Source organism: Ctenopharyngodon idella, chromosome 20 (genome assembly GCF_019924925.1).
Source record: "Ctenopharyngodon idella isolate HZGC_01 chromosome 20, HZGC01, whole genome shotgun sequence".
NCBI classification, from domain to species: Eukaryota; Metazoa; Chordata; class Actinopteri; order Cypriniformes; family Xenocyprididae; genus Ctenopharyngodon; species Ctenopharyngodon idella.
Genome location: NC_067239.1, coordinates 20950190 through 20977371, shown reverse-complemented (window position 1 = coordinate 20977371; position 27182 = coordinate 20950190). Strand labels below are relative to the sequence as shown.

The following is a 27182-nucleotide window of genomic DNA, read 5'->3' as shown; positions in this document are numbered from 1 at the left end:
GTAGGTTCATAACTCCAAATGTTACATGCTTTATTTACCCAGTCGGGTTGAAATAATTGCATGTTTGTAATTCAAAAAATTTGTGCAGCAAGCGAAAATACACAACCACAACGTTCCCATCTTCTTCACAAACCTCACAGTTCTTTATCTTCGTCTCTCTAAATTTCTCCCCATTATGTGTCTGGCTGTAGACAGCTCTGTTTCTCCATTAAAAGACAATAGTACTTTGTTATTTACAGCCAATTTCTGTCTGGTTTCTGTGAAGCCTGACAGAGCGAGGCAGCAGGGCTGGGGTTGTGATCAGTCCCAAATGGAAAACAGGGAGGGCTCATTTAAAGTGATTATGGTGATTATGGAGTGTGTGGGACTTTTCTTTTGAGCTTGTAACTCTAGGACTGATTCAGACTGGTTAGATGTGTTTCCAGTGTCAGAATTCTTCTCACTCATATTAGTTGCTTATTTGGCTAAATGATTTTAATAGAATAACCTATTTTAAATTAATGCTGCTCTTTAGATTGTTACACAAAAAATATTAAGCAGCAAAACTGGTTTCAACATTGATATAAGAAATATTTCTTGAGCACCAAATCAGAATGCTTTCTGGAGGATCATATGACACTGAAGACTGGAGTAATAGCTGCTGTAAATTCAGCTTTGCCATCACAGGAATAAATAACAAATATATTAAGATAGAAAACAGTTAATGTAATATTTATGTTTTTTACAACATATTTCACAGTATACTACACAGTATATTTCATAAAATTACAGTTTTTGCTGTATTTTTAATCAAATAAATGCAGCCTTGGTTAAATGCAGCCTTGCAGCCTTCATAAAAGACTTCTTTCAAAAACATTTAAAAAAAATCTCACCGACCTCCAACTTTTTTCATTACTTTGGTTAGCTGATCACTACCCCTTTATGTCATTGGTATTTACTGTTCATTGATTTGAATTTGCAGTTAATCTTGCTGGTTCTTTGAAACACTTTCCATAACAGACACTCTGGTAGTCATTTTTAGTCTAGATGCCCTCACCACTGCAGTGAGTCCAATCTTGTCTTTTTGTTCTCACTGTGTAAATCACATTGTCTGTGAACCACATCTATGACCCTGAGCCCAGTACGCTTGGTACTAACTTTATAAAACTATTCATCACAATGACATGAGCTGGAACTGGTCTTATTTTTTTATTTTTTTTATTTTTTTTAAAGTAAGACCCTGTTTAAAGGTCTTCCTATCACTCAACTTCCTGAACCTACATCAAAATTGGATCTAAACACCAATAAAATTTTTATGCTACGTCATACGTCATTATCATGAAAAACATTTTATATAATAGCCATTGTTCTAAGTATAAAGAAGTTCTAATGCAAAAGCAAAGATTTATACTCCTACAAATATGTATCATTATGATAGTGGGCCAGCTGTTATCAACATCTGCCTTTTTAGCAAGTATGACAGTGACTGCTTTGGCAGGATAAAGCGCCTTATGAAGTGTGCGACATATATGCTTCATTTATTTCAAAACAAACTGGTTGTGTTTGGCATAGTCCACTTAATATCACCAAGGTCAAATAACTGCGTGCTTTGCTTATAAGTAAAAATGCCTCGAGGTCGGAGCATGATATGTCAGCCAAATCTGAAAAATGACACCATACCAGAAGTCAGTGGACACCCACTCATAAAGTCAAGAAAACAGAGGTGATCAAAGGAATGGCAACTTACTAACAGTTAAAACCTTTGAGAGCCAGCAAGGAAACTCAGCTTACACATCGAGCTTAAAACGCTTTGGAAAGAATGGTTCTATACTTGCATAGGTTCAGGTGCTGTGGTCGTTTCGTGTTTCTGCAGGAGTTTCGGTGCGTGCGGCTGAAGCGATTGGTCCTTTCCGAGAAGGTGTTCTTCGGCGGGATTTTCAAACAAGAGTTTAACTTAAGAGTAAGATAACCGGAAAATAAAGAAAAAGAGTCCGTCTCCTAGGCGATGAAGAGTGAAGACTTAGGGCGACGGATGAAGAGGGTTTGACAAAGAAACTTGTTGCCAAAAGATGGTCGTCCCGAAGAGAGGGGGCGCGTGATGGAAGCGCGGTCGCCGAGACGTCCGGGAGAGACGTGTGTGAAATGGCGAGAGACAAACGAGAGACGAAAAAGAGATGCGTGTCATTGTGTTTTAAGGACAACAGGCCAGAACGCCTCCTGGGATACATCAGCCAATGATGAGGGTGCGATTTTGGCGGGCAAACTCTTTCTTTGTCTCCATTTATGACCTAATTTGCATGGTTTATGAAGTGTCCGATCTGAGTACATTTTCTTCAAAGTACCATTAAAAATAGAAAAATGCATTTTACAGTCATGTGACATACATTTTCAATTAGAGCATAACGAAAGCTTTACAATGAGACCAAACTTGTCAGATGGCAAAGACATAAAAGGTGAGATACAGTTTATACTTGAGTTTTATTGTTTAGAAGAAAACTAATACAACTACAGTCATAGCTAAGCTTATATACTAGGGATAAATACATGCACCTTTAAATACAGCGACGGGTACATATTGGCACAGTCATATTTGGAGGATAAATGTACATTCACAATCTCCATGCGTGTTTGTGAGTGTCTGTATGTGTGTGTGTATTGGGGTTGTGGCCAGTGTCTGTGACCATATGTCCTTTAGTCCCACCAGGGTGACTCTTTGAAGTCTCTGGAGCTGGTGAGAATATGTTCTGTTTTTCTTTACTGGGGTAACAAAGGTGCCAATGGGGCAATTGGTCCCGGACTTGCCGGAGCCGATTCGTGATTTACATGCACAGTTCAGGAGGCTAAAAGCATTCTGAAGATTCTAAACTTGATTGACTCCGCCGGATCTATCCAGACGCTACATTACATAAGCACTGCATGCAGAGATGAACAGCAATGAGAAATGCATTATACCACAATAAGCTAATTATTAGTAGTTAACTTGCACAATCTGGGCCGGATTGCTTCTGTACCATTGTGAACCATAATCCAGATCCCTGTTTAGAAAGTAAATTTCACATAAATCAAATGAACCCTAATGTCAACATACCTTAATTAGGACCTTTATTTATCAAACATTTATCATCGTATTGATTTGCGATATTAGCGACCCACAGACAGCATCCTTGATGGTAAACCAGAGTGCTGTTTTGTTCTGTTATGACCTCTGATAGACCAAAACATGAATATGCCTGTGCAGAATATGAGTCAGCATGAGTTGTTGCATTCTGATATGTGAATAACATTCATACTTTATTTGACTGTTCACTGCTCCTGTAAATTAAATTGATTTAAATGCCAGTGCACATTGATTGTTGTTTTTCATTTTCATTTCATTTTATTTTGCTCTACATAGTCTTTTTTAGACAAACTATAATTCAGTGTCTTTTTCATAATGATTTAGTTAAAAACAGTTTCTTGAAAGATGCTTTGTTATTTCAAACCAATTGCTATTTCCTTTTTATGTTACTCACATTCTCTCCTTCATATTCTCTATTTTGAAATTGAAATGCTTGTTGAGAGGGTTTATGTAGATTTGGGTGCTGCTGGAGTGAACAGTAATGCTCATCCTTTTGTATGTGAGAATTTGCTCACTATTGCTCACTCTGCTATTAGCAAGACAAGTCAAACATAAAGCTCTTAAAACACAAAGTTAAATAAAGTACATAACTGTATCATGATTGGTGACATCCTTTACAACAAAAATTGTTCTCTCATGTCATTCCAAATCTGTATGATTTTCTTTCGTCAAAATGATATGTTTGATGGAAGCCATGAGCTGTTCCTCATCGTAAATTGAAAGTGGATTGTATTGTATTTACTTTTTTTTCTTTTGTTTTGTAATGCTGTTGTAATTTTTTGTAATTTTTGTAAAATTGTTAAATTTTCATCTGTCCGCCTTTTTGTTTGTTGCAGAATAAAATCAAATAAGTTTGGAATGATATGAGGTTGAGTAAATAGTAGGAGAGTTTTTATTTTTTGGTGAAGTAATCCTTTAAATGATTTGGTATGCTGCAGGAGCAGATAAAGAGGTAGTTTTCTTGTCATATTCATGCTCTTTATCCTTAAGCAGGTTATAGTAGGTTATAGTTAGCTTGAAGAGCTTCAGAGTGTATGTACAGTATTTGTAAAGGGTGATAGAGAGTTCATATTGGGATTATATCACAGACTGTGGGTGTTTGATTAAATGAGGGCTTTTGGGAGGGACAGAGCTTCTGTTAACAGAAGAAATTCTGAAATGCAGCTCTGCTTTACTTCTAGTGCGAGCGATTCACCCTACAACACTCATTCAAAGAGTTTGAGAGAAACACAATGAGTGTGTCTGCATCACATTAACCGATTCACCCCACTGATCAGATGCTTTGGGGAGAAAAGACAGCCTGTGTGAATGTGTGAGTGAGTGAGTGTGTACTACACGTGAAAGCCAAACTGTGATAAGAGAGGCTGTAAGTAGAACAGCAAATGATTTGGCTACCAATGAGGCCAATTTGTGTGTGTTTGTGTGTGAGAGAGAAAGATACATAAAAGCATCCCTTTAACTGCTTCCTGTCTCTCACATGCTGGTAAAGCAAAACGTCATTATTTGTTTTGTGTGACTGTGAACAGCATGCAATATTAGTCGTGAACTGACAGTTTAAAAGGTAAAAGACAGACCACTCTTAGAAAAATAACAGGGAAATTGTAAGAAGTCCAGCTTTACAGTTAAAAGAGCATTATTGTAAGTTATAGGTTTATTTTCATCCATCTATCCATCCATCCATCCATCCATCCGTTTGTTTTTTTAATTTGCTATTTTATTTTATATAAATATCTATCTGTACAGATAGTCTGGCTAGTGTTGAGCTAGAAAACTATTGATTCCAGCAGGCTGATATGCTAATGTGAGGGCATAAATTAGCTAGTTAAAAATTGTGCACCATAGTGAAAAGCTGTTATAGAAATTCAGCTGTGCAACTTTGAAGAATTCAGTAGATAATATACAGGAATTAGATATTTCCATGTGATTTCCTAGAATGATGGAATGATGGGAGGTTCATCAGGTGTCATGACTGCTGACACAAATCATCTCCAGATGCTTCAACAAGCATGTTTTTCCACTACCCTTGAGTTACGCCCTTGAGCTCTTTCTCTCTCTTCCTAATCCGTCATTGTCACGCTCAGGGTGAACTTCATCAACCCCTGGTGACCTTCAGCCCTGTCTCCAGAGTGTGATCTTGTCTTGTTTGAGAAGAGAGCTAATGGAGAAATGAGTGTTTAGTAGTAGTTATTGGGGAACTCTGATATATACACATCGCCCACAAATAATGATTTATATATCACTAGTGCCGACACAGCCCAGAGCTTTTCACTGCTTCTGTATTATAATAATTGGACCAGATTTTGCCATGTTATTGTCTTTACCAACCAAAGCGCATTGGAAAAACGTGCCTGTGGCATAATTTCTGCAAAATGATATTAGGTTCCTTCTTGCACGTTTTGCAACCCTTTCAAAGTAAAATATCCCCTGAGTGGTGCTACAAACACATTAGGTTTTAGCCAACACAAATGAATGTGAATCTGGCATTGTTTTATTACGTTGGCTGTTGTACGTATTGCAGCAGTTCAGAAGTAAATGGTCTATCGTGTTTGAAAATAAAAACGCATTTGCTGAAGCAACCATGTCTTTTTAGGTGCTTCTACAGGTCTTTGAGCTCTTTTATCATGACTTGTGTTTCACAAAACTCGTACCTGAACGCTCCTCATCACAAGTGCAATGCTGTACCTGGTGAGCTACTGAGTAGGGCTGGGACGATGTCCTAATTCAATACTATCACGATACTTGGTTGCCAGTTTGATATGTATTGCGATTTTTTTTTATTTTTATTGCGATTCTACAAGTATTGCAATTCAATATTGCGTTTGTTTTTTTTTAACACTAGACCATAGGAAACAGTTGAATCATTGAGTTATATTTACTAAAACAATTCATCACATATTACTGAGTTTTATTTCCATTATTGTACTATATTATCTTGAATGATTCAAGATTCAATGAAAAACACATTTTCAGTCTATTTTCACCACAGTGGCGAAACAATGTAACGGATACAGTTGTTATTTGAAATTTTATTTAATCTAAAGGTGATTTACTCTATTTGGATCACTACCGTAGACATCAGTGTTTAAATTTGAACTAAAAACTTTTATCCCAGTATTTGTAGGATAATTTGAACTATTGTATCACAGAAATTATGAAACTATGAGGTTAAAAAGACACTTTATGAAGCTGCTCCACACCTATAACAACTGCTCTCTCTGGTTCAGCAGCAGTGCGATTTGAATGTTGTGCTATGATTTTGTCAAAGGTTTATTAGACAGATGAATAATTGTTGGTTGTGTTAGCTGGTTATGTGATACAAATGTCAAAATTTATTAGTTTACAAATCATTCTCTATGGTAAAAGTAAAGTCATAACATAGTATTGTGTAAGGAACCTTTATTAATTGATAATCTATCCCTGTAATAATATGTGAAAATTAAAAAAAAAAATAGACAAATTGGTATTTTACTGCCACTAAGTGCTCATTTTAGCAGGAAACTGCAGTGAATTGTCTGGGTTTTTTTTTTTTTTTTTTAGAAATAACAAGAACAAATCAGGCCCAATAACAGCTTTTCCATTAAAGATGTTGATTTGGCCAGCTCTGAGAATTTAGAGTTGGCACTTGTCATGCAGTCATGCAGAAAGTGCTGTGAAACTGTTTGGCTCAGGTAAGAGTAAATGAATGGAGTCAATTATAAAGTTCAGAAGCATTCAAGTGTGAACAGCAGCACACCATCATTTTCACTTCCATGAGAAATAAGTCTTATTATATAAGTCTGAATATTTAAGAATGAATTAAATGAGCATAGAGTTTGTTAGTTGTGAACCGTCTGCACTGTTTTGTTTTCTGGAGGCCTCTCATTCAGGTATGGCTGCTTTTAGCTTTGACTGCTAGCAAACATCATTGACATTATAGACTTTTTTGTACATTTTAAGTCTGTTTGTGTGTTTGTGACTTTGTGATCAGGGTTGAGACCTGGGCAGGACACCGGGAAGCACAAACTCTGTCTTTGACAAGCATTGTTATTTACAGGTCAGCGGACAAGACAAGCCAAGCGTAACATTTAGGCTTCACTGCCAGATTGGTGTCTCTGAGGAAGTTTGTCCCGGTTAAAATGTCACTACGGGGATGTTGATGTTGCGCAACAACAGTTTTTCTTGTGGCGTTTGTGGGTGTCCATCAGACTTGTTTATTATTGTCAAGCTTGTCCCTGTGGTTTGTGCTGCATTGAATACAGTATGTGCTATCAGGTTCAAACAGGGTATGGGTGAGCTCATGACACTACAACTTCTGTCCTCAGCTTACAAATAGTGTCAAGACATTAATGTGGACAAGCATGAAGTCTTTGGTATTGAGTATGTGTGAGTGTGTACAAGAAAGAAAAGTTATATATATATATTGATTTTTGTGAGTGCAGTGCAATGATTTTCAAAAATTCATGAAGTAGTCATGGAAATTCTTTTTTTTTTTTTTTTTTTTTCAAAAGGGGTGGAACTATTGGTCAATCATATTTACAAGCCCAGTCCCCCCCCCCCCCCCCCCCCCCAACCTGAAAAGTTAAAAATTGCTGCATTTTTAGGCCAAAAATATTATAAAATCTGAAATTTGAAGCTTGTAGTTCACTCCCCTTGCAAAGAATATCACAAGAAACTCTCCTTAAACTAAATTCAAATAGGCTATTAGTTTATGTCTAATAGATGACATTCAAACCACCTAAACAACAAAGCTGCATTTGCATCACTGACGAGTAATCAATGTGAATGCCTAAAGTGGACAAATTACAAGACATCCTTTCTTCATAATTTGCTATGTTGTCCACTAAACAAATATGTTGTTTTTGTGAACTAATATGCAACAAGCTGTCTAAATATTTCGACCCTCAGACTGTGAATGGTGACCGAGCGTGGCCCGTGTGGCTTTGTTTGTCTCAGCTGGGCTCGTCCCCTGCCGTGAGTGTTTTGACAGCCAAGGCTTGGCCTGTCACCCACATGAGTACAGCCTGTGTTTTTAAATGAGAGAGGGAGTGAGGGAAGAGTGTGAGAAATATTGTGCACATGAGTGCACATGGTTGCATGTTCACACTACCTGTTTAACACTGGCCCTCTCTTTGTGTGTGTGTGTCCAACATCTCAAATTGAGGAATTCACATTAATAGTTGAAGTGGTGTGTGTAATTTTTTTTTTATTGTAAAAATTGTTGAAAAGTGTTGGGGAAACCTGTTTGAATTCCATTATTTAGTATTACAGAAATTACTAAATATTTATTTATTCATAATAAAAGGGAAAGTTCACCCAAAAATTAAAATTCTGTCATCATTTACTAACCCTAACCCTCATGTTATTCCAAACCTGTATGAGTTTCTTCTATTGAACATAAAAGAAGATATTTTAAAGACTGTCAGTAACTAAAGAGTTAATGGACCCCATTGATTTCCATAGTATTTCTTTTTTCCTACTATGGAAGTCACTGGCTACCATCAACTGTCTGGTTTCCAACATTCTTCAAAATATCTTCTTTTGTGTTCAACAGAAGAAGGAAACTCATATAGGTTTGGAACAACTTGAGGGTAAGTAAATGATGATAAAAAAAATTGTTTTGGGTGAACTATTCCTTTAAGCAATCACTTAATACAGCGCAGTATACATTATAACAATGTAACGTGTGTGTGTGTGTGTGTGTGTGTGTGTGTGTGTGTGCACATTATTTTTCCTGTTTGTTATTTTGCCTAACATACGTCAAAGTACTACATAGAAAAATGAGACCAACATTAGTCGGTAAGGCTGTGCCACATGCACAGAGACTATTGTACACATGCTTGCATGCACTAGGCAGATGTCCTGAGAGTGACCAGGACCACAGTGAACAAGAATCTTTGACAGCTCAAGTCAGCACAACATAAAGCCCTCTCAGCAATAACACTAAAGGTTAGAGAGAGAGAGTAGTGATATGTCCACTGGGGCTTTGGATCTTAAGTGTGAAATATTGTTTGCTGTCCCTGCAGCAGTGCTCATTCCTATAGTACTTAGAAGTGGATAATATCATTGCCAGGCTTCTGTATTAGCAGAATAGAAAGTGATTTCCCATTTCTTTTGAAAGGTACATTGGAGTGACCTCCACTATTTGTCAAGTGTAATATATCACATCCTATCATATACATCTTCTCTTTTCTCATTCTCTCTCTATATATAGGTAAGGTGCAGTAAAATACAGTAAGACAAGCTATTATGCTGGTTCACTTTTGGTCGCCAGCAAAAAAGTGGGTTGCAGGTCCATTCTGACACTAAATGCAAATAAAATGCAACTCACCATATAATCATGCATGCATAGTAAGAATCGTAAAATAATAAATAGGCTTATGTGCTTTTTAAAAGGAGAAAATACTTCCATATAGTTTGTCGTTGATGTCAAAGGATGGGCAATCAGTCAGATGGCACTAATTCATCTGTCACTTTTTAATATGGCTAATAACACTACATTTTTTAGCCCAATGCTTGTTCCATTTTTCGTAAGTTCTTACTTTAATTTGAATGAAAAGCACTAGAGGCTTAGTAACTACTAGCTACTTTGTAACTAACTCTGTACTTTAGGTCGTAAGCTCTCGTAAAGTAATGCGTAATCGCATAATATGACGTTTACCTTCAATGAACCAATATCAGCCTTTAAATCCCTGAGCAGAAGCTGTATGTTTAAATTCTGTGAATTTCAGTTTATCCCTGGTTCTAACTTCTTTTGCCTCACGTAACTAACTGTAGAAATAATTTTCCATTAAATGCAGTACTGTTTAATCATGAATAACATAATAGGTATTTTTGTATGTAAATAGCATACAGAAAGTGTATTTGAAATGAATAAGGATCAATAAATAAATACAGAGACAAAAAACATAAGAAATGACATTTATTTATTATGACTGATTTCATTTGACATGCACAACATGGACCGGTGCACACAGAGACTTGCTGTTTAGGATGGGTTCATGTTGAGGAGCCACTAAATTTATTCACATAATGTTCTCTCTCTTAAAGTGTAAGTGAGTGTAAATGTCGCATTATCATATATGTCTACATGATTGACGCCTGTCAGGTAAAACAAGAGCTTATTAATGCAGTTCATTCAGTCTGCTATTTTATTCCAAACGTTACTCCTGATCGGAGGCTTCTGTAAATATTTAGTTTATACATGCAGTTACACTTCAACTAAGTGTAATGGTGCAATGCAAAAATATTCAGTAGTGCATAAGTTGTAACTTGGTGCCCCTAATATATATACATGGCCCCCCTTGGATCCTGATAGAAAACCTGTTGAGGACCTCTGAGCTAAAAGACACATGGCTGGATGTTTTTTTTTTTTTTTAAATGTGTGTGTGTGTGTGTGTGTGTGTGTACATCTGTGTGCTCAGAGGGCTAATGAAATCACAGGAGAACACAGCGAGACCTGTAATCACCTGTTCCCGAAGAGCTGATTTTCAGTATCCCTACCATCCTCTTCCAGTTTATCTAACAGACGGAATCAGATGAAATTATCTGGACTCAGAATAGATAAAACACGTACAACTCAAAGGACAGTAATGGTTACTGTCACTCTCACTTATCCATGTAAGAATGATGAAAATTTGGTATTCAAGAGTCAAGTATGAATATGAGAAATGTGTGTATGGAGCTGTGTGTGTTTAAGTTCTAAATATGGATTGTGATTGCCACTGTGGGTCATCCATGCAGTACATGCTTGAATGCTGTCTCAGTCTGTATTGTTACTCAGGTTGACGGGTTCAGTAACGTCCCCAAGAGATTTTCACTCAGCCCGAGCAGCACTAGCAATCTCTGTTTCGGTTATAGTACAAGTTGCAGTCGGTTTGCGGTCTGAATGAGATTAACTTCAGGGTTGTGGTGATTTCTGATAAGCTTATCTAGCTGTTCTGCTGTATGTGTGTGTATTTCTGTCAGACAGGAGCTGGATCTGGGAGTGTGACAGTAAAGCTGTGCTAATCCCAAACCATTAATGCCTCACTACAGATGCTGGACCAATATGAGACAAGATTAGTCTTTCCTCCTTCCATTCTTCTCGCACATATTCATGCTGTGACTGATGATATTCTGTTATGAATTGTGCTGTTTTGGGGAGTTTCTTCAGCTACTATCAGCACTATTTTATCCCAGGGGTTGATTTGTAGTAAAACGCATGCGCATTTTAACTTTTTGAAGGTCACTTAAAAGTCTTTTTTTTGTATCATGCTTTCCTTTTTACTACTTTTCAAATTATATGCGATGTATATGTTTATTGTTGTACTCTTGTCTCAGTCCCAGAAATTCAGCTTCAAAATATTGTAGTGATTTTGGATTAGCCTCACAAGAGGGCACCACAAATGTAGTTATGTATGGTCTTAAATATTAATATTAATATTTTGTATTAATATTAATGTTGAGTCAGATGATTCCTTCCAATATTTCGGGGCACCAGCCAAGGAATCTCACCTTGACAATAAAGAAAAATCATGGAAGATTGTTGACTGAATTAGAATTTTATAAATTGGAGGAAGTTTGTCATCTGACCAATCTGAAGGATTTAGTGAGATTCGGGCGAGCTTGTAGAGCCTCTGATTATCAACGCAAGAATGACACAGTTTATAATAAAGATGAATTTATTAACAAAAAGATATACAAGAGTAAAATATCACACTCATTAAATACTACTAAGGAAAATGACTAAACAACTAAGGAAAATGACTAAACTACTAAGAAAATTGAATCAATAATCAAACAGAAACTACAAACTACTACACAAATGAACGCTAACAAAATGAATGCCAAGTAGATGAGCAACTAATTGGACGAAGCAATGAATGGGTAATTAGCAGTCTATGGGGGAGTCAGTTGTGTTTTTTCTGGATGCTGGTATGAAATAGTAAATAAGTTTTACTATGAATACAGATAACGTGTTCCAGGTGTCCGCCCATCACGCCCACCTTTCATCCTGTGGATCTTGTTGATTGTCCCAAAATACACAGTTAAATAAAACAATGTCTTTAGGACCTTGGAAATGTTTTTTTTGTTGTTTTTTTCAAACCTTTCTCAAAGTCCTTGTGGCAGTGTTCTGAACTCGTAGAGTCCAGACTTGATGTGAATTGGTTGAAGTATCACATTTCTGTCTCACTGGGTGGGATTGCATTGGCTTTTATTCCAGGTGCGGTTTCCACTGTGTGTGCACAGTTTCCTTGATGAGTAAAAAGACATATAGGACATGTTCCTTACAGTATCCCTGTCCATTTTTGTGGTTTCAAGCCAATATGTATAGAAATTGTCTTTCTTTTGGAGCATTTCTTGTTTCTTGCTGTGCTCTAGCCAGAACCGGTTTGGCAGCCCTAGGAGTCCATGGCCATTCACACCTTGGACTCAGGCATGGAGGGCTGAGGTGAACAAAGGCAATTCGTGATGAGATTAGCCTGTGATCAATGGGCCGTTGATGTCATCTTTCCTGCCCTCCACCTTTGGTAGTCCTGATTACAATCGTCATTTAGTTGTCGTTGAGGGCCCTATCACTCTTTTGTCTTAAGGATGTCTGGTGTGAAGCTCTTGTGCCATCATGTCTGCTGTTCACTACAGTATCAAAATACATAATAAAAATATTAATTATTGCATTTTAAAACTATTTAAACTATCACAGTCTAAATAAAGTGTGAAATAATCATAATCATTTCAGTCTTTATTATATTGCCTTTTTTAACATGTTTGACTGTGTAAAAAGCTGTGTGAGTGAAGAGCATCCTTAGGATAAAATATGTATAATATGGTTGAAGAAAATAAAGAAAATTCCAGGTAAATATCACAACAGAATATTTTATTGTGCATTATTTCCAATCAAACTTAATTCTGTGTCAAAAGATGTGAAACATAATTTTAGAAATTACTGTATTTATTTATAATTCTTAAAATAGTCAGGACAAAGGTGTTTTATTTTGACAAATGTCCACCACAGAATGCTATCAAACACAAGACGTACAGTAATTGGTAACTGGAGTCGTCTTGATAGATGGTTTTCAGTTGTCACAAAAGCCTTTTACTTTTGCTATGTGGGAATATTTCTTAAGCAACAACTTCAGATAAAAACGCTCCTGTATGCCGTCAATCAACTATTACAGTCTATTACAATGGCTTGTCATAATATACATGACATATCATAGGCTGCCATGCGTATCTATAAGCACTTGCTGTGTCATTATTTTCAGTTGTAAAGGTGAATTTGTCAATGTCAGACAGATCTTTGTCATGGACGGGACTCCAGTCTGATTAACGAGTCCCATTAAACTGAGGAGGAGAGAGAGAGAGAGAGAGAGAGGCCTGGTGGCGTGATGGATGTGGTCAGTAACCTTCCTTATTGCTGTGGTCAACTTCCTCCTTCAGAAGACATATCAATACGTTATCTGCTGCTTTCCAGATTCATTAGGCATGCAGAAGCTAGCAGGAAAAGATTATTACGTATGTCTGTTAATAGTCTACATTTATTATTATACTATTAGTTACAATGAATTTGACCTATTTTTTCCTGCACATTTGCCAATAGTAATATTCTGTAATAATAATCCGTCCTTGGAGAGTATAACAGGATTTTAAGAGCCTTCAAAAGCAATTCAGTCCTCAAAAAGAAAGTGTGGAGAGAGAATTACAAAGACTGTCAAGCTTCAAAGAGGAATGGGTTGAAAACAGGAGGGGGAAAGAGAGAAAGAGGTGGGCATTAAAAAGAAAATGCGATTGAAAACGTGTTAGACAATAAGAGATTTTAGCAGAAGCTATGTTAGTCTGTATGTTTGAGCATCTTTCCCAAGCTGAAGTGTTATGTCCTAAATAGCATCAGGTCCTCATTAGTGCATGTCTGCTGTTTAATTATTGATCTGAATGAGCGATCCAGAGCCCCAGACTGTTCCACTGTTTCTGCTAGCTGTAACCCCATGCTGCTTCACATTAACACACTAGCACTAAACTGACTGATCCGTGTGTCCTGTTCTCGGTCCTCCTTCGTCCACACCACAGGGGAGCGCAGACCAATACAGACAGATGTAAGTGTGTACTTACATCTAACACTAACCGTCCTCACCACACACAAATATAAAGTTGGTATGCCAGCTTCTATGCTAATAAGACACCACACAGATACATATGTATTTATTATTTAGTAAAGGAATATATTTATAAATAAATATACACAAATTCTGTATAATCTTTGTTTAATTTACTAAATAATATAATAAATTATATGTAGTACCATTCAAACGTTTTATAATTGAGGCTACGTTTATTTGATATCACAGTAAAAACAGTAATTTTGTGAAATATTCTTACAATTTAAAAGAATGGTTTTATATTTAATATATTTTAAAATGTAATTTCCTGGGATAGTGAAGCTGAATTTTCAGCATCATTACTCCAGTTTTCAGTGTCACATGATCCTTCAGAAATCATTCTAATATGCTGATTTGGTCAAGAAACATTTCTTATTATTATGAATGTTGTTCTGCTTAATATTTTGTGTAAAACCATGACATTTTTATTCAAGATTCTTTGATGAATAGAAAGTTCAAAAGAACAGCATTTATTTGAAATAGAAATCTTTTGTGAACATTTATAAATGTCTTTACTGTCACTTTGATCAATTTAATGTATCCTTGCTAAATTATGATGTGTATCTGAAATATCAAGTAGTTAGTTACTTCAATTAGATGCACATTTTGAAAATCAATTCGTCAGTGGGCTGTCTAAAAATTTCAAGCTTCCAGGAGGCCCCTTTATAATGCTGGTTTGGGTTTGTGTTCACCTTTACTAATATTATGGACTAGTGTTGTCAAAAGTACCAACCGTGATACCAAGTCAGTACTAAAATTTTAAAAATATAACGCTTTAAGTGCTGTTGAGCAGATTCATAAACGCCTCTGATTGGCCTTTGTGTTCACGCGCTCATCAGATATGTCTATGATTGGCTACAATTATCAACGCACGGGAGCGTTTGAAAGCACACGGAAGTGTTTGAATTTGAAAGCGGGAGCATTTGAAAGCAGACGTCTATCAGTGGACTGCTTGCTTTCAAATGCTCCCATGTGTATCTGTGTAAGCGCTCAGTAAAGACTGATGTCTATTTACAACATTTTTTTAAAGCGTTGATCATTGTAGCCAATCACAGACATATCTGATGAGCGTGTGAACACAATTGCTCAACAGCACTCAAAGCATCACATTTTTAATATTTCGGTACCGACTTGGTATTGCGGTCGGTACTTTTGACAACACTGTCATGGACACTTGGTTTTCATGAAATTATCAGTCTTACATCTAGCCATTCTGATTTGCTGAATGTTTACATTGTTTAGGTTATATCAGTTGCTGACTTGCAATCCTAACCCCCTGCTCCAGCAATAAACACATTGTTTAACCATGTAACAATACTCAATACTCCCCTTCGCTTGTTCTCCAGCATCCCTCATCTGTAATACATCATCATTTGACGTGAATGTGATTTTCCTGTGGAAACTGAATAAGTGCTTAGCATGCCACCTCGACTGCTCTCATCCATTTTGCATGATGTCACCAGGCACAAATCACCAGAGGATTTAGAGGAATGGATGAAAATAATTAAAGAAGCCTTTAGGGAGAAAGGAAGGATAAGCAGAGCTTTTTCTCCAGTTTTTTTCAATAATCTCTTTTGTTTTGAAGTGTCGAGAGATTCCTCCTTCAGGCTTGGTTTCATTCCAGGAATGAACCTAATTTTAATGAACCTTTTCTCCACTTAGTGCTTAAAGCAATTTCTATCTATCATTTGCCCCTGTTTGAAAAAATAGGTTAATAATTGTAAAACAAAAAAGTTGTGTAAAGTAGCTTTAACCTTAGGAAGAAGCATAATTAGATTATATGAAATTTAATCCTTTCTCCTGAAAAAGAAATTGCAAATATATAATGCTAATTTTGCATTTAAGTGCATGCAATTATTTATTGATTTCTATGTTTTATTATTATTATTATTATTATTATTTAGAAATTATTTTTGGCATTTGACAGATTATTAATCCATTTTATATCATGGATGAAAGAAATTTGGTGTAGGATTTACTTTACAGCAGCCGTATCACCCTGTAGCCCAAGACTGGTTGCCCACTAAAGCTAAGCAGGGTTGAGCCTGGTTAGTACCTGGATGAGAGACCTCCTGGGAAAGCTAGGTTGCTGCTGAAAGAGGTGTAAGTGAGGCCAGCAGGGGGTGTTCACCCTGTGGCCTGTGGGGGTCCTAACACCCCAGTATAGTGATGGGAACACAATACTGTCAGAAAGCACCGCCCTTCAGATGAGGTCCTGACTCTCTGTGGGCATTAAAAATCCCAGGATGTCCTTCGAAAAAAATAGGGGTGTAACCCTGGCATCCTGGCCAAATTTGCCTATTGGCCTCTGTCCTTCATGGCCTCCTAATCATCCCCATATACTCCTCTCCACCAATAAACTGGTGTGTGGAGGGCGTTATGGCACAGTATGGCTGCCATCGTATCATCCAGGTGGATACTGCACATTGGTGGTGGTTGAGGAGATTCCCCCTTCCATATGTAAAGTGCTTTGAGTACAGAGAAAAGCGCTATTTAAATGTAACAAATTATTATTATTAGGGCCCGAGCACCGGTGGTGTGAGGATCCTATTGTAATTGCTCAGTCAATTATTCTTCTTCTCTGAAATGAATTGCATTTTTGAGGGTCAAAACATGCTCGAAAACTCATGAAACTTTGCACACGCGTCAGAAGTGGTGAAAATTTATGTCAGAACGTTTTTGGTTTGTATAATGTTATTCTAACATTAATCTAATGTTCCCAGAACGTTAGTTTTTGGTTTGTATAACGTTATTCTAACATTAATCTAACGCTCCCAGAACGTTATACTAACGTTAATCTAACGTTCCTAGATTGTTAGTTTTTGGTTTATATAACGTTATTCTAACATTAATCTAACATCCCCAGAACGTTATTCTAAAGTTATTCTAATGTTCCCAGAATGTTAGGACCAATTATTATTCTTCTCCAAAATGAATCACATTTTTAGGGCCTAAACATGCTCAAACTCATGAAACTTTGCACACGCGTCATGCATGTCACCCACTATTCACTGTTTTCCTAAGGCCACCGGGTGGTGCGAGGGCCCTTTCATCGCTGCTTGCTGCTTTAATTATTATTATTATTATTATTATTATTAATTAAATACATTTCTTGTTTTGTGTTGATGAAGGGGTATTTGAGCCTTACTGATGAGGCTGTGAGGATTCAGGAGACAAAAAAAGATTTGGAAACACTGGCGTAAAATACTTAAACCCATGTAAAACTGCAGCCAATTCCCTTGTCCTAGATGCTAACTTAAGGCTATTTGTTGTTGCTCAGTTAATACTCCAATGCCATCTGTTGGAGCCTCAATAGAATTCTATTCCAACCATCATCTTATTGTGTACCAACAACAAATTACTGTGTTAATAGAGGGCACAAATTGCTTGGTATTCTACATACTGGCGATGCTGAAAATTAATCATCGCAATTTGCAAAAATGCAAATGTTAAGCAGTACTAAAGGAATGAACATCCAACCAGTTGGAATCTCTTTGACCTGTTGGCCATTAAATCTTTTTTAGCTAACCTCTCACCAGGAAGTAATTATGAGCATGCCCAACATCGCTGTCACATGAGTCCTTCTTTCTTTTGCAGAAGTAGAGTAATAATTTTAAACAGGCATCATCCTATTTCTGCAATATCAGATTTATAGGTCAGTCTCAGTGCAATATTTCTACAGGCTTTACAAGCTAATGAGACTGGGAAAAAGGGAGGGAAAGAGAGGGGTGTGAGCAGGAAAGAGAGAGATTACTGAAGAAAGCAATCCAACTGTGCAGCGTAGTCGTGTTTGACCATATGACTTTTCTTTCTGTTAAACTTTCACTTTGATGTTGTTTTGGTTCGACACCCCCTGAGAAACCAATGCAGTCTCCAATCACTTCCTTGTCTCATAGAGTTAATGAATATTTATCTGTGCTCATTATGTGATACTGATTATTCATTTAAGATTATTAATTATTCATGAGCGTCATATCTCTGTGTATGATGATGCCTCTTGGGTTTGGGTTCGGCTCAGAGGAAGCTCATACGTTTTCTCAGAGCTGCTGATTCAAGCTGTCTTACTCATCATTTGGTTTTAATTAAAGCTGAATTCTCTTCTGGCAGTTTGTATTAGTGAATCACAGAACCACATCAGTGTCTTTTAATTGAAATTGAAACATAATGCACAATAAACACATAATTGTTTAGACCAAGTAGGCCTATTTCCCCAAGGTCAAAGTCTTCTGCTGAATTTCACAGCTCATTTCAATACTTTGGTATGTACCAAAAAATTGGTATGTATCAGTCTGAGAAATATCTCTCAGACTGAGAAAGACAGGTTTTTGTTTGCTTATCTACATTAAATAGCTTTAAATATGTTCTTACATTGCAAACACACACACAGGCTTTGAATGACTATTTCAGTGTAATATCATGAATCCAAGGATTGTTGAAAACCCATTAAGAAAGTGACATGCAGTTTTCCCATTAAATATGTATTAGCTGGGTTATGCACAGAGAATGATCCTCAGGGACTTTCTTTCTAATTAAATGCACTTTAATGTAAAAGCATTACTGAGCATGCTGATTTAGTCAGATATATTGTACTGGAGAGAAAATAAGGTCAAAATCACTAGATTAAAATGAACTGAGCTATTTATTATTGTGTTTGGAGACTGCACATCGGAAAATATTGGCATGCACGCTCCTTTGGTTACTGCTTTAGAATAATAAGCAATTTTGTTCTTTCTGCATTTACAAACTCCTTTGTATTGAGTTGTCTTTGTATCTCAGTATCTAACACAGTTAAAAGTCATGTGTCAAAACAATAAATTGTGATTAAGATGTTTACCTTTTTATTGTTTCATGTGATTAATTATGAATTATATAATCAATTGCAGGGCCTACATGCTGTGACTGTAATATAATCATGTATATTTAATGCACTATGGGGATCTGAGAAGGTACAGCATTCCATCTAACAATCCTACTGCACTTCAACATTTGAAACTGAAAGCCACACAGAAACTATCACATCTGCAGTCTTGTCTCGGAATGGAAAATGCTGCTTCTGCTGCTGCTGCCAAGTCTGCTTGAATGGCGCTTTGTTATTAAAATTTGGGAGTGTGCGTGTGGCTGGGTTGTGAGAAGCAGGTATGGATTGTCCCAGTGTAACACCGCCTTTCAAAGGCGTCACTATTGTTCTGAGAGTTTGACGGCTGTAAGAAGCCGAAAAGAGTTTTGCAAAGCTCTGACAGAGAGCTCACGGAAACTTTCTTCAGATCAAATACAGCTCTCACTTATGACATGAGACATGCTCCAATTGAGACATCTTTACCAGGATCTGTTTATTCTGGTACAGCAATGAAAAGGATAATAAAATTAACATCTTAATTCAATTAGCTCAATGTTTATAATGTATTTTCAGTTTATGGGTGTTTCCATTTTATTCAAACAGAGTATAATTCCTAGTGTTTATTAGTGCTTTAAGCAGTCATGTTGAAACCACACAGAACTTCCTGTGTGTGTGTGTGTGTGTGTGTGTGTGTGTGTGTGTGTGTGTGTGTGTGTGTGTGTGTGTGTGTGTGTGTGTGTTCTTAGTCACCATTATTGACACCAATAATGTAACTTTGCTTTCATTTTTTTTCCACTTTAAGTACTTCTGTACCACAGCAAAAACTACTAGCCTAGCTAATAAAGTTTAAACATTATTAAAGGCAAGTAAACAGTCAGTTAAAAAAAAGAAGAACAAATAAGAGATAACGCGTGAGTAATGATTTGGGCTCTCTTTTGCCTCTTGCACTGGAATGGTTTAAAATCGCTTGAATGTGTAAATTGTCAAGAAAGAACATGTGCAAATGATAAACTTTCACTCTATGATGCTTTGTAATGGAAGTCCACTGGAGGCGAGCTTGAAGAACCCAAGTGCAGTTTATTTACAATCCCAAAACATGAACAAAACGAACAAAGATTTGGCTTGACTTGACATGGTACAAAGCGTAAACTCAACATGAACATGAAACTCACCAACAATGGTTACAACATCAATACTAGACAAGAGAACAATGAAACATGAGGGCTATTTATACAGAGAGACTAATGACTAACAAGGCATACCTGAACACAATGAACCAATCAAAACGTGACACATAAGACAATGAACCAATAAGAACACAGGACACATGACCAAAATAACCAATCAGCACATGACACATACAGGGGAAGCACAAGACATGATCACATGATTGCTAGATACATGAGGAGCAAGGGAAGCACATGGCAACGTGGAAACGTGACTAAATTTTTTAAAATAAAAGACATGAAACATGAACAAGAAACAAAACCAAAACTAGTTGTGACATGCTTACACTTAGCAATTAATCCGTGAATCACATGCGTGCCGAACCGTGGGGCCTAGTCCATACGAATCACAGATCAGCTGCGATCCATTGCACCCCTAGAAAAGAACAGCGCACACATTCTGTCCAACATCTCATTTTGGGACGAAAGAAGATTCTACACAGATCAACAAAGCTGATGATAGATTCTCATTTGGATGAAATATTCCTTTAATTTATGCATTCTTTCTTTCTCTATTGTTGCCTCATGTATCTCTCTCTTTCATCATCCTTCTCCTGGGATTTCACCAGATTTTATTCTTATTGCAGTGATGCAGTAGAGGGTGAGAGAGGTCTCACATTAGAATATGCATGAAGTAGCTCTGCGGAATTATCGTCGCGACCAATGAAGTGCACCTTGCTGTCAGAATTCTAACAAGGCTAAAACCTTGGCTTTCACCTCTTTTCCCTACTGTTGCACTCAACTTTATTTTGGCACATAAATGCTATAAATGTCTGTATGTAGTTCATCACACATCTCTGCACTGTAAACGCAACATATTCACACCTCATAAAAAACATCTGAAAATGAGCGATTACTCATAAATAAGATTTAAAGCTGAGTTTATTTTCACCACTGTCATCTCTTGGGTTCAGATCTGCTCTGCACATAAAAATTGAACTTAGCCATTTTTCAAGGTGACTGTTGATCAGTTCCTTTGAACACCTGCTGAATGAACAGCTGAGTCGATCACAATGCAGAGCCATGAATATTCTCTCGGCTGCTGGCAATGTGAACAGGCCTTCACAGGCACAATAGAATCAGCACAGAAAAAGCTATTCAAAACTAACAAAAGAGGCTTAATGGAGAATTCAGCTCATAGTCTTATTTTTACCACCTTGATTAAAAGGAGCAGAGAGCAGAGAGGATTGCGATTTGCTTCAGTATTTGGGTTGAGGAATAAAGGACAATGAAGGACATCTTCACTGAGAGTTTGGTGCCTTCTCACAGGGCTGTGAAGATCACAGTAGCTCTCGTGTGAAAAGCCTCGTTAAACCAGTATAATACGAAAACCCTGCCTGGTAATTCCAGCTTATTTAATGACCTAAATCTGGCCTTTTATATCTCATTTATTTATTTATATTTATTTGTTTGATTTTCACATTAATGCCAACTGGATGTCTGTTTAATGGGCTGTCAATGTCAACAAAATAATGCTTGATAAAATGGTAAATGTAACCTTATAAACCCAGGAACCGGGGTTTATTTGTTATTCAAGAGTATGTGATTTTATATAGAGGCCCTAAGATTTTTTTTAAATGTTTTTGTAAGAAGTATCTTATGCTCATCAAAGCTGCATTTAATTGATACCGTGAAAACAGAAATATTATTAAAAGTTATTACAATTAAAAAAAAAAAAAAAAAAAATGTTTTCTATTTTAATATATTTTGAATTTTCAGCAGCCATTACTCCAGTCTCCATGAAATCAAAATTGAAGTCTTTTGGCTTTTGTATGGATATGTTAGCCCTAAGATTATCTATAAGCTGGTGTGCTCCAAAACAATGACAAAATTCATTTAGAAGATATAAGCATTCAAAATTTACAGTCTCATCACTTCCTCCAATATGGATCCATGGTTTTGATGACATCACCCTGCACTTCAGCATTTGACCAATCAAATGCTCTCTAGAATCTAAAGCACTCGCCCCCTACATTATAAATTCATCATTATAAATGATGAAGCTGCGGCTAAAATTGGTCAGACGGTCACTTGTTCACACATATACTATTTTCTGCACAGAATGGTATATTTTAAAGCAATATGGAAGAGATTAGAAGGAAACTAAAGCTTTACCAAGCTCAACGGCTCTGGCTGAGCTGTGATATAAACTAAACACTATTGGCTATTTCAAAAAAGGGAAGGAGCTGTTCGATATGTCCCGGCCTGTCTTCCTGTATAAGTGGAAATTACGTCAGCATGTTGAATAATGCTGCGTGTTCCAAGCCACTTCTGTGGGCCTTTCAGTGTCACATGATCCATCAGAAATCATATCATAATCATAATTATATTATATTATATTATATTATATTATATTAAATTATATTATATTATATTATAATATATTATATTATGTTATATTATATTATATTATATTATACAATCACTTTAATAATAAGCCTGATTTACATAGAAAGGAAATGTTTTTGCAATGAGAAAATTTACAATTATTGAAACACTCATGCTTCATTTAGCACCTGCTTGAATTGGATTATGGAAGGTTAGTGAATCAGACACAGTTTGTTGGGCTGAAATGTGTGTAGTAACTTATCCCTCAGTATACTGTAAAAAAAACAGGCTGCATCTCCCCATACAGGCCTGCTTGCATCTCCACAAACCTCCACAGCTTTCAATCTGTCAAACATAGTGATTTGCAAAGGTTTAATGTGTATATGCATTTGTGTGTATTCACTGCAGGTCTGTCACATTTCTCATGTAGCCGTGTGCTGATTTTCAGTGCCACAGGCAGCCTTTGTTCCAAATGTATTGATCCTGCAAAAGGCCAATGAAGGGTTCAACCGAGAGACGAATACAGATGAGACAACAGGAAAGAAAATATGAACATGGTTGTGAACAGCTCAAGCAGCATCAAAATGCTTTAACTTTGATGTTTTTAAAATCGAAAAATTATACCACTTGGTTAAACTGGGTTCTAATAATGGTTAATGCTTGAAATTGTGTATTTTTCATAAAGAAACTATATGCTATAGGTTTATAAATTATGCATTATGTGTTTGTAAGATCATGGTTGTCAATTCAGGAGTGAGCTGTGTTGTTCTGTATGCAGGCATCAGTAGTTTGGTCTAAATTGAGTATATGTAGATTTATGAATATAAATTAGGTTGTTATTATAGACTCTGCTTATTAATTTCTGTCTGCTGGTAGATGGAGAGCTCCTACTGTTTTGGGTCAAGTGCCCTTTTGGGCCTTTCTATTCAGCTGTTGTTCACTAAAATAACCTGAGATGTGATTTTTTATATAATTTTATGTAATCCTCTTGAAACAGAATCTGTCATTCTGGTCCCATTACTCAGTGGAAGCTCTTCTGGCTTAATCTATTTTAAATGTCACACAAGCTTTAGAAGTCTGTGTATTAGGGCTGAGCGATATGTAAAAAATATTTTATCGATAATCACCTTAAAAACATATCGCGATATCCGATAATAACGTCTACCCAAGCCCCGCCCCGTCCGCCCCGCCCCCGTCGGAGACAACACAGCCGACGCGCACTGTAAACACACATCAGTTTGGTTGCACTTTGTCTGACAATAGCCTGCAAATCAGTAGGCATAAACTTAATTTAATTAAAGTTTAAAGGTTTGTTTTTCTTAATTTGTGCTTTAATAGTAGTTAAGCTATAATGTATTTGTTATTTGTCTAAAAGCGATTAAAAACAATTTGGAAAGGTTATTTTTTCTCATGTTTTAGAGCTCCGATGTGTCCTTACAGGCCTCTTATAATGAAATAAAAAAAAAAAATCATTATTTATTTGGAAAAATAAGTAATTACAAATGTTGTTTGTGAATTTAATTTTTCATTCATTTTGATAATGAACAGGCTGCGATGTCAAGCAGTGCTATTGACATGTGTGCGCGTGAGGCGCCGGCGTGATCACTTGAAACAGGTACCGCTTTCTTCAGTCTTAGTTTTCTTTTGAACGTGTTTGTGTGGAGAGCGTCGCAAAAAAATAAATCAATTAAAACAGCATATGGCTTCAGTTTTTTTCTTTCGTTTTGTTAATCTGCTGATTGTTTAAATGATATATTTTGTGTATTTATTCCTTTTATTTAGGCTATATGAGTTTATTTTGCGCTGCAGGTGCGTGATGTGAATCCTTTTCTGTTGTTTGCGCGTGTAAAACAAAACCACTGGAAAACAAATTTTGTTATTTTTAATGAGTCAGAGACATTTAGGCTATCCATTCTAATTTAATTTAGCCTTTTAATTCTAATTTAACAATCTTGTCGGTTTAAATAGAAATGAACATTATTAGCGGCGCAGGTATAGGCCTAGGTTGATGTCAATACACAAATCCAATATAGTCTGTTACACATACATGCGTGACAAAACTGTGTTTACAGGAATATTTTGACATAATTTTCTGTGTATTTGTCCACGAAATAACCTATGAGGCGGCTCTCTGTGCGCTCTCTGGATGTGTGCAGAGCTCAGAAAACAGCATGCGGGGCCTACAGAAGTGTTGTCAGCTTCATCTCGCACTTGAATGTTTTAAAAATAAAAATACATTGTTAATAAGCAAAATTAAAATGTTAATTTTATAAAGAGTAGCCTAGGCCTATTCGATTCCTGGCCTTAAGTAGGCCTAAATGTGATTCCAGAATAGATTTTTTTTATTCCTAACCCTATTAATTAGCTACTATAGGCTACAAAATATTTCATTTATGCTATTGCATGTGAATAAATATGTGAATGGTAACTACGGGACTATGTTAAATAAATGTGAATTTTTTTTTCTCGATATTGGTGATTATCGTCTGTAACTGACTTTTATTATCGACATCGCGATACTTGCAAGACATTGTCGATATACGGTAATATCATCATATCGCCCAGCCCTACTGTGTATGTCTTTTTTGTTCCATTAATTAATTATGTGTACACATTGTTGTTATGTGTTATTGTTTATCCTTGTTATGGTTCTAATGGTTACCAATATTCTTTGTTTACGTTATGTACATATTATGTTGATTCCAGTTTTATCTTTTCTTCTCTTTTTAGGTAAGTGTGAAGCTTACATCCTCCCTGTTTTTACCTGTTTGGTGAGTAGGTTATGTATAGCTGTGCACTAAGTTTGGTACTATTTTGTGTTTCACTTTTCTTCCCTTCATTGTGTTCTGGAGTAGATTGTTGTGTCGGTCAGATGTGCAGAATACCACCTGCACCCAGGGTTCCTTACTGAAAGCACATTAGCAAAGGTTCAGACTAGGGGCCCCATAGAGCACCCCCCACTCCCCTCCCATTTTGAAGTCTTTGATATCTTGACTATATTTTTTTATTCAACTCTCAATATCAGCAGAAAATATGAAGTGCCACTGCTATTAGGGATGCACAATATGTTCACAGTGTTCACAACAAGTTCTATATCAGTTATTGGAAAAATTAGAGTTCTTTTTTTTGTGTGTCTATCAGTATTGGATATTTAATCGTGCATGCTTATTTCATCTGATTTTTTAATTAAAGGTGAAAGCTTTAAAAACACTAATTATTTAATAAAGCTTTTAAATGTAATCTTCAACAAATCTCAAAAATAATATTCATTTTTCATACTGTACATTATAATGTTGTGATGAAGTTACTTGTAGCATGTAAAACTATTTTATTTTTCAGTATTTCATTTTTAATTTATTTAGACAAAGTAGTATAGAATTTTCATATTAGCCATTTATTGTTATCTGCCATAGCATTAAAATAATTATCGGCTGGTATCGGCAAAAATCGGTGCATCTCTAACCACTGCGTTCTTAAAGGGTGAGATCACCCAAAAATGAAAATTATTGCAAAATTTACTCACCCTCAAGCCATCCTAGGTGTATATGACTTTCTTCCTTCAGAGTATAATCTATAATCACTGGCTTAATTAATCAGAGTCTAGTTCCAGCGGAAGCGTGACCTCTGACCTGACGCATGACGTATTGATGAACGTGGAAGCGCAGAGAATAGAGCAAAACAAAACACTGGTCATGAATTAGAAGTCTAAAAGGAGAATTTGCAAAAAGAAATTTCAGAGCATTTCGATATAAGAGAAGAGGAGCTTGAGTTTGTTGCACAGCCCTATTTTTTTGAACCGTGAGAGACGTCTACTCTCACCTAAGCTTACACTACTCCTATAGTACATCCCACGTTATGTGTCATGTTATGTGTCATGTTTCTTACAAAAACGCATCACTTCGCTTCATAAGGACTTTATTAACCCCCTGGAGCTGTATGGATTACTTTTATGATGGATGGATGTGCTATTTTGGGCTTCAAAATCTAGTGTACCATTCACTTCCATTATAAAGCTTGGAAGAGCCAGGATATTTTTTACTATAACTCTGATTGTGTTTGGCTGAAAGAAGAAAGTCGTATACACCTAGGATGGCTTAAGGTTGAGTAAATTATTGGATAATTTTCATTTTTGGGTGAACTAACCCTTTAAGTATGACAGAAAGTGGAGTAGTCCCCAAATGACAACATTTCGGTTTATTTCTCATTATTAATCAAATTGCACTTTATCAAATCAGCCCTTGCCACGCAGTGTGATTCATTGCAGAATTTTCCACTGGTTATAAGGGTTTGGCCACTGCAGCCTGTGATTATCTCTGATCTGTGGTCAGTTCTCGGTCTGGGGAGCAGCCACTCTCAGACGGGCAGCAGCAAGTATCACTCTAACTCCGGTTAACCAGTTACTAAACCCACGACCTTGTCAAAATGCACTCGTTTTCCTTAGAACAGCGCGATAGACGTCAGTGCTGAAGTGGAATTTAAACACTGTGCAGACCACATACAGACACTGGTTAGTAAATTTAGGGGAGGATAATTTGCAAATTGCAGGTTTGCCTTTTTCTTCCTCAAATTCATATGTTGAG

At 36.5% G+C, this 27182-nt stretch overlaps 1 protein-coding gene across 12 annotated transcripts in view; it reads left to right on the top strand.

The window, feature by feature from the left end:
* sash1a (SAM and SH3 domain containing 1a) overlaps positions 1–27182 on the top strand; it is a 226914-nt gene that overhangs the window by 110877 nt on the left and 88855 nt on the right. The window contains exon 1 of one of the 12 annotated variants that reach the window (XM_051875655.1): positions 25266–25373. The exons of the other annotated variants lie outside the window; for them this stretch is intronic. Within the exon in view, the coding sequence (XP_051731615.1) occupies positions 25296–25373 (78 nt within the window). The 5' untranslated portion in view covers positions 25266–25295. Of the gene's footprint in view, positions 1–25265; positions 25374–27182 lie in introns of those variants that run through there. 12 annotated transcript variants of the gene reach the window in all.